This window comes from Helobdella robusta, assembly GCF_000326865.2.
Source record: "Helobdella robusta unplaced genomic scaffold HELROscaffold_4, whole genome shotgun sequence".
NCBI classification, from domain to species: domain Eukaryota; kingdom Metazoa; phylum Annelida; class Clitellata; order Rhynchobdellida; family Glossiphoniidae; genus Helobdella; species Helobdella robusta.
This window is the reverse complement of record NW_008704902.1, coordinates 539085-548753: the sequence shown is the minus strand read 5'-3', so window position 1 is coordinate 548753 and position 9669 is coordinate 539085. Positions and strand designations below refer to the sequence as shown.

Genomic DNA, 9669 nt, shown 5'->3' with positions numbered 1-9669 from the left:
CACATGTTTTCAACATAAAAAATAACAAACAACAGACACACACATTAAAATGAAAATTTGTTTAAATATTTACAAAAAATAATTAAAAGGCTTTGGAGAGTGAACCAGAGAAAAGAAGAAAAAAAAGTAAAAACTAGAAAGAGAGAGAGAGAGAGAGAGAGAAAGAAAGAGAGAGAGAGAAAGAGGAGAGAGAAGGAAGCCAATACCCAATTAAAGCTTCCAGCGTACAGCATGGCGAACACATTGCGCATACGCTAAGCGCCGAGTATTAACGTTGTGGGTTTTTGCGTCTGATGTTTGATCAGGTACTTTTGTGTTGGCGTCTTCGCATGCGTGTGTGTCTCCGTAAAAAGTGTTTGTGTATTCGTGTTTGTAATAATAATTACGGATGTGTTGTATGTGGTGCTTGAGCTGACATCTGCCGATATTTTTGAGAAGATTATTTCGAAATATCGTCAAAATATTGCGGGGATTTGCATGGAATTTTTTTGTTTTAAATATTTATACTGAGAGATGCTGACAAAAATAACATTTAAAAGTCGCGATGCAGAGGAAATGTGTTGTATTTTCTAACATGATAGTTCCTCAAATATTTTACCAATGTAATAAATTTTCATAACGCGTCCTGGCTCTCATGGCGTTCCAATTGGGAAACCACAGATGGCTTTAACTAACTAAACTAAACTAATTTTTTATGATGGTGAAACAGAGAATGGTGAGGACGAAGAAAATGGGGTTGAAAAAAAGAATGGTGATGATGAAGTTGAGAAAGATTCTGAGCATGTGCTGCAGGAATAGTGATTTTATTTGTTGTAATAAATGGCATCACTCATCAAAAAATTTCATCAATATAAATTAAATACAAACTTCTTGAGGTTATTATTTAAAGTATTACCTTTTGGTTGTTTGCCGAATTAATTAAGAATTTGATAGTCAATCAGAATTACAGTTTAATAAGTGGTTTCAGTATTTTCTCCTGTAAAGCTCTGTCCACTGATCATGTTCAAACAAACAGGTTTTATGCATTATTAAAACAAAACAACATCCTTGTTAACAAAACAGCAACAACAAAACAACATCAACAAAACAACAACAACAACAAAACAACAACAACAGCGGGTGAACGGGGGACCATTATAGTTTCTTGTGCTTTCAACAGCACGAAATAAAGCGCTACATCAATTAAGCTATGACATCCCTGCTTTGACCGGTGCATGCTACGTGTAGGAGGAAAAGAAGATGAAGAAGATGGAGAAATGAAATGATAGGAAGATAAAAATTAGAATGATAATAATGAGATGAAGATGATGACGACGACGATGAAGACGATGATAATGAGAAGATGAGGAAAGTATAAAATTATAGAAAAATGAAAATGGCCTGATGATGAAATTATGAAAGTAAAAGGTGCTTCCTAACTTGAAGATTTTGATAGTAAAAATTGAAATAGTCAGGTGAATTTCATAAAACCACAAATTTTTTGCAATCATCCGAAAGGTATGTACTCTGCTCTACAGGCAGACGACGATGCGTACATGTGAGCATAGATACCAATGATGATACAAACAAGTGATGATGATGAAGATACAAAAACATGATTGCGAAGATAGAAAAACATGATAATTCAGATCAGACAGCTGACCAATTAATGAGTGAAACAAAAACACCACAAATAACCACAACTCACAAACGTTTTCAAACTATACGTGCAGAGCAACAACGCATACACATGTGAGTGTAAATCAATTATTAATAAAAACGAAACTATCAAAGGTTTCAGTTTTTTTCAGTTAGAAGCACGTATAAATACATTAGAAACATATTATAGTGCAAGCCAACAATGCTGGGATGGTTAAAAGGAGCAGGAAATGAGAACATCCGATGGAACGTGTCATTAACATCGCGAGGTGAACGTTGGAGAGCAGGTGACAAGTGAAGCCAGTAACTGAGAAAATGTTTTGGAGAAAGACGCTGGATTCTAGATGTGATTCTGTGATGTGACAATCTTGTTGCTAACAGCAGTGCGCAGAATTGAATCAGGTAGATACCGGCATTTGAGATAATTTAAAAATAAAACCATCAGACCTTTTAATCCAGAATTAATGGATGTATGTATGATTCTTTTTGAAATTGCACGAATTTGTTTAACAATTTTATATAAAATATAGTAACTTGGAAAAGTGTTTGTTTTGTTATCATTATCAAACAGTAACAGATTTGATTGCTACTTCGTAAAAAAGCGATTTTGTTTATTAGGATTAAAATATTTGTAGAAATGCGTTTATATATCAAACAAAAAATTTTGCACATCAAACAGCGTAATTTTATTTGTGTTGACAGTCTATAAAGCGCACACCGACACAACTTGACGCAAACACGCACGCACTCACAGACATCACACACACACACGTCAAATTCTAAATTATAAATCGGATCGGAATCGAATCGTCAAGGGATGTACGACAAACCGATCGACCAAACTCAACACTTTCCTCCAGCTTATGTTCTTCTACCAACGCATACACACACACACACACACACACACACGCACGCTCAAAAAAAAAACACATGCACACGCCTATTTATTTATATATTTTTATTTTGGAGCACTTTTTCTTATTTAATTCAGTTGAATGTGAATGAGTGATCAGTATTTAGTTCGAAGAAAAGAATCCCAACAAGGCTACCAATGCATCCACCATTCGACAGAGGCGCATTTGAAAATCTGCCCCCTCTCTGGGCTATCAATATAATGCCGCCTCCCTCTTTCTGAGAGCATCGCTGCAGGCCTCAAGTCTCGTGCCCCTTTCACACAATAAATCATACTTTAAAAAATACTTCTAACAGTGAAACTTTGTAGTTTAATTTCTCTCCCTTTTAACTCAAACTGATCAACAAACAATTCCAATTTAATATTAGTAATTATATTGCTACTGTTCCGAAATAGCATTGCATTAGAAGATAAAAATTACTGATAGGCTTCATATAGGCCTAGAATAAAAAAATAAACATTTTATCCAATTTTTAACAAAGAAATAAAAAATTACTGTTCACTGAATATAGATATAAATAATGTCTTTAAATTGTTACATCCTACTAGTAAAATCTAATAAAATATACATACAACACATTAATAAAAAATGAAATATCAATCTAAAATTAAAATGAGACAGTCCAACATTTTGCTTGTTACAGCTTCCAAAATGAGGACAAACCGTTTTGATAACTTATATACACACACAGTCTTCACATTCCAGAATATTCATAAGCGTTTCCTTCGTGCAAATGAATTTGTGATGTCATAGGCGTAGCCAGGGTTTGTTTTGAGGGCGTGTTCAAAAATCATTATTTTTCTTTACAAAGTTCACAATCTGTCAAACGCAAATGCTTGTCATAAATATAGCAACAAAAGAATAGTATGAAAGTAAAAATGTTAATATTTTAAATACTATATTTCTTCATTGTGAAAATAAAACTGCAAATAGCAAACAACTTAGTTTATAACAAAAAGTTTTTTTCTTCCAGTTAGGTATTTCTACAATATGTCTGGTATCTAAATTTAAATTATAGCAAACTTTCCATTTAGCATATTTTCGGATGTTGTGCTTCTTAGCTTTTTATTTTATTTTTCATCTTAATTCTTCAAAATTTTTTAGGCAATTTGTAGACTAAAAATGTTTTTCCTGGTATGGCAATTTGACACAGTAAAGTTGCCAAAATTTGAAGTAGAGTATCTATATATATGAGATTACAAACCTTTATAACACAAATATGGGCGTTTCTAAGCGGATTTTGAAGATGATTTTTTGGAAGAAAAAGGTAGCTTTCCAAAACTTTTGTATGCTTAAAAACTCTTTCACGTCTTTATAATATTTTATTATACACATAAAAAACAAATAAATTATATAAACTACAAATGAACAAAAGATAACCAAACGAAATTAAACATGGTTTAATTAAATTGGTGTCAAAAATGAATTTTTTCTTCTAGACTTGTCCACAAATTTTTTATACTTTCGAGCAAACAGGAAATCTTATGCAGTGTTAAAGTTTGAACTAGCTTTCATTGAAAATTAAATTCCATCTCTCCACAGAAGCTCATGTTTCTAATGATTATATAATTTTGTTTTGTTTCTTTTCTTTACTTTTGTTTCAGGTTATTTTTTAACTTATTCCCAAAATTTGCCTCTTAAATCTGCCGCCCTGAGCTGTAGCCCATTTAGCCCATACTTGAATTCGATACAACTTTTGAAGGATACACCTAAATATGACCAACTAATTTTTGATCAATAATCAGCAAATAATGTCTAGGGGCGATAAAATTTGCCATGGTCAACCCCCACCACCCTTATTTGCCGCCACTGACTGAAATTAGAAGGCAGCTGCTTTCAAACAAGCACTCATATTGATTTATTAGACAGAATAAAAAGAGTAAAAATTTAAAAAAATGATGGTGTGAAGGAACGCGATAATAAAAAATGTTAAAATAATAGGATGAAGAAATGAAGGAATAAAGAACGAGAGAGTGGAGAAAAAAAAGGAATAAGGAATAAGTAACAAAATAAAAGATTGAAGAAATGAAAAATGAAAAAATAAAAAAATTGATAGAATGAAAGAATGAAAAATGAAGGAATAAAGCCGATGACGATCTGTCACGCAGTTGGTTCGAGACTTTATTATTTTCTATCCAGAATATTTTAGAGCATCCATTTGCTGCTTATTTCACACACACACACACACGCACACACGCAAACGGACACATACACGCGCAAACACACACTCTCACACACGTGTGTATATATATATATAAAATCACGCAAAAACATATACGTACAATTGTTACATATGCATCTTACGCATCATTTGCACGTGCATACAGTTTCATTAAATGAATCAAGTGTGTTTGTATGTAATGTGCTTATGTGTGTATACTGATGCTTGTATGTGTGCGCGTATTGGTGTTGTATGTGTGCTTTTGTTTGTGTGTATATGTGTGTGTGCAAATAAGTATTTGTCGTTTGCATGGTACAGATGAAATAATTGATTTGTTAAAACAATTTGCATAAAAATTTGTAAAAGTTGTTGTTTTCTCAATTGTTGGCTGAATGATTTGTTATTTAAATAGTTGTTTTGTTGTTAAATTGGTCGATTGATTTATTTCATCGAATGGTTGATTAAGTGACTGAGTAATTAATTGGTTTGTTGATTGTTTGATTGGTTGGTTAATATATTATTCATTATTACAATCATCACCGTCATCATTCTCATCATCATCATCCTCATTTTCTTCTTTTATAATAAACCTCATCAACTCTAACGCCATTGTAGTAGTCAATAAGCTTTTCACACACACACACACACACCACACACACACACACACACATGCATACATACACCACACACACACATGCATACATACACCACACATACACCCAACACACACATACACACACAACACACATACATAATATATATATTTATATGTGTGTGTGTGTGTGTGTCTACGTATGTTTGTGTGTATATGACATCACCATGACGTCAGCATGTTGCGATGTTGATGAAATTTCTGTTGAAAGTCGTCTGTTTATTTCCGTTGCCACGTCACAGCTCTTTCTATCCGCGAGATCACGTGATCAGTAGGGGTGAGTTTGGTATGTTTGTTTTTGTGTGTGTGTATTTGTGTTTGTTTGTGTGTGTATTTGTGTATGTGTGTATGAATTTGTATGTTTGTGTTTGTGTGTAAGTGTGTGCATGGATTTGTGTGTTTGTGTTTGTGTGTGTGTGAATTTGTGTTTGTGTGTTTGTATAGATGTGTGCGTTGTATGTATGTATGTATGTATGTGTTTGTTTTTGTGTATGCGTGTGTGTGTGATATTGTTTGTTGCTAAGAGTGTATTGTATTCGAATTCAATTATGTGGATGTTTTATTATAACCGTTTGGCTTTGACAACAAGATACATAGAAATGTTTTTCAGTTTTGTAGATCTCTAGCATTTTAAAATTGTGGAGTGACGTGGTACGGCTTGGAGTGGTGTGGTGTAGCGTGGCAGGGCCTTGGCGCGGTTTTGTGTTGTGTGGTTTGTTTGGCTGGTTCTTCATTGCATCCAATAAATCATTTTACATTAAGCTGCTTCTTAATGCTGCTTTCATTAATTTATCATGATAAAGATGATGATGACGACGATGAAAATGCTGTTGCTGTTGTTATTGATGATGATGATGATGATGATGATGATGATGATGATGATGATGATGAGGATGATGATGATGATGATGAGGATTAGGGTGACGACGAAGATGCTATTGCTGTTGTTGTTGTTGTTGGTGGTGGTGATGATGATATTGATAATGATGATGATGATAATTATAATGTTGATGACAGTTTGCAACTAAAATAAACGTTAATCATATTATCAAATCAATCTAACTGATTAAAATTAATCTAAATAATAATATTTCTGATAAAGGGTGTTTTATTTGGACGTGTTGCTAGAATAACGCTTTCATCATTTATGGAAAATTTCAATTTAAGTTTGTTTATATAAAAAATTTGTTAAAGTAATTCTGTTAGTAATTTAGTAATTTTACTATATAAAACGCTATTCATAAACAAATAAAATTTATAGTACACCCAATACAAACTTAAAATTTAAATGATAAACTGCATAAATTAATTCTAAATCAATTTTTTATTGTGAGATAAATAGTTCTAGATAATTTTTAGCAATAAATTGTTAGAATTAACATTAACTCTATCATTGATATGATGTTTTGTTTCAGAGCATTTCTGTTGTATGTCCCGACGTGAAGACTTTGCCATATCAGCTATAACCTTAAAATGTCATTCTTCAGCCATGTGACACAGATCGTCTTCTTAAAAAATTCAACCATACCATTGTGATCACCCTAATACGCTGTAGTTAAAATATTTCATAAGCCCAACATACACATTTCTTATTACTGTTGAAGTGATACTGCTCAAATATAATATTTACCGTATATTCGTTATTAAATATCAGAGAATAGTATAAAATATAATATTTGTACCACTTGGTAGTAGCAGCTGCAGTTGTGGCAGCGGCCGCACCGTAGTTGTAGCAGTAGGGACAAAAATAGTAGTAGTAGATGTGATTGTGGAAATAATAGTGGCAGTAATAGTAGCAGTGGCAGTAGCTGTGGCAGTAGCTGTAGCAACAGCAATAGTTGCAGTAGTTGTAATAGTTAAAATTATATAAGCAGTAGCAACTGGAGTAGCAGCAACAGTAGTAAAGGTGGTATTAACGTTAATGATAGTTAGCGTACTTCTCATATCACTATTGAATAAAAAAACTTGATAAGACCATACTTGAACCCTGGATTCAGTTAAGCCAATCCTGAGAGCAAGTTCTTCCCTCATGAAGATATCAGGATAGTGGGTTTTTGAAAACGCTCTCTCCAGCTCGTTCAGTTGTGCCGGAGTAAAGCGAGTTCTGTGACGTTTCTGTTTGGATGACGATTTGTCGAGATCGATGTTCGGTATGACGATGGCGTTGTTGTTGCTGCTGCTGCCGCCGCTGCTGCTGTTGTGGTGCGTCATTGTTGACGATGACGATCTGTTGCTGTTTGTGTTGTTGCTGGATTGGTGGTGGTGTGGTTGGTTCGTGTTATTATTGCTGCTACTGTTGTTGTTGTGGTTGTTACTTGTGGTTTTGTGGCTGCCAGCCGTTGAATTTTGGTGAGATACGTTGCGACTGTTGGTGTTGTTTATGTTATTGTTGTTGTTGTTAGCAGTATTGTTGTTATGATGATTGGTTCCACTGCCATTGTTGTTGGTACTGTTACTACTGCTGCTATTAGCGTTAGTTGATGAGTTGAAATTGGAATTCATAAGCGAGTCGGCGCTGAGAAGGTTGTTATAGTTGTTGCGGTTGTTCGTATGTTGCTGGTGCTGTTGTTGAATGCGTTGGTTACTCATATCCAGTTGAAGCTGATGTTGCTGCTGTTGTTGCTGCTGCTGCGTCAACATGTCACTCGCTGGTCTCAAGCACGTTTTGAAAGGTAGATCTAACATGATTCTTATGTCTATATATATTCGTTTAATTTTTTTATGTCTATCTGTGTGTATGTGTATTTTCTTTATTTTTGCAATATTCGGTAAATTTTTATTTGAATTACTTAGAATAATTTTGTATTTGGTATTCAAATTGTTGGTACATGAGTATTGTTTTGGTGCATTTTTAGTTGATGATGTTGATTGTGTTGTTTAGAAACTTTGAAACATATGGTAAAAACCGTTGTGGTTGTTGTTAAATGAAACTGCTACTGCACTGATGTTGTTGTTGTGTTGTCATTGTTGTTGTTGGCCTCTACGATGAAAGTAATAGTCACGGATGTTCGCCGTATGATAAGAATTAAGGTATGCTTGTTGTATTCAAATATTAATTTATTAACATTGTCTCATTTAAAAACCAAATCAGGAAAGTATTATAAACAGTCTATCGTTTTGACGTTGTTGCCTACTTGCGAAATATAGCTAATAATATTTACTTGAAATAAAATTTCAATGAAAATTTGAAAAAATAGTTTAGAGGTAATTTCTCCAAACATCATCTTCTGTTTTAACATCCTAATTTATAAAGTTGTTAATTTCAATTAATTTTATTTAAAATATTTTGAAATTTATTCTCGAAAAATATATTTTACATCACTTCATCAGCAGTTAGTCAACACATTTAGTAATATAAAATAATATAACATAAAATCATATTTCATTATAACTTCCAATAAACAATGTATTTGCTATTCACATTCTATTTTGTCATATGAAACATTCATCCAATTTGTATGTTTAGCTAACAAATGAATTGCGCCTAAAACAGCCAATGTATTTTACAACATAACAAACAACTGATTTACCTAAAAAACAAATTTCTATATAAAAAAATATATAAGAAGAATTGACAGACAATTCGAAAATAAGAAATAATCAAACGATCCAACGAAAAAGCTGGAAAATATTTCGCCAGAAATGACACGCCAGTATGAAGAATTTTAAAAGAACAGGGAGAGCAGGCGGGTAATAAGGAACGTTCATTCGCACATCTCTCATATTTTGTGACGTCATACTGCCGTGGCACACCTATATCTTATGTATGACTAGTCGTATATAAAAACTTGCTTGTCAACTATACATGTGTGTATATGTGTGTTGTGTATATATCTATGCGTGTATATGCGTGGAAATATACGTATATATGTACATATTTATTTATGTGTTTATTTGTAAGCAAGTGTGTCTGGTGTATGCATGTATACGCACGCACACGCATATAAACACGTACGTACAAACATATGTGCGGACATACATACATACAAACCAACAGATAAATATATAACTAAACGCACTCGCTCACATAAACAAACATGTGTCTACACAAACTTACAAATAAATTGCCATACATACATACACTGAATTGTGCACACTTACACACAACTCGCACACACACTTACACACAACTCACACACACACTTTTACTCAATTCACACACACACGTACGCACAACTCTCTCTCTCTCTCACACACACACACACAAACATATAAATCAAACTCATCTAACTAATCAAAAATGTTCATAAACATACATGAAAAAACAAAAATTGTTGAAGAAACTCGCTACCATAGATCATTCA

General features: G+C 33.3%; 1 protein-coding gene across 1 annotated transcript; it reads right to left on the bottom strand.

Moving 5' to 3' along the window:
* Positions 1–7015: 7015 nt before the first annotated feature.
* Positions 7016–7576, bottom strand: HELRODRAFT_67489 (hypothetical protein; the record flags this gene model as incomplete). The annotated part of the gene is made up of 1 exon (XM_009024330.1): positions 7016–7576. The coding sequence occupies one exon, from the start codon at positions 7574–7576 to the stop codon at positions 7016–7018; it is 561 nt and encodes a 186-aa protein (XP_009022578.1).
* Between the last annotated feature and the right edge of the window lie 2093 nt (positions 7577–9669).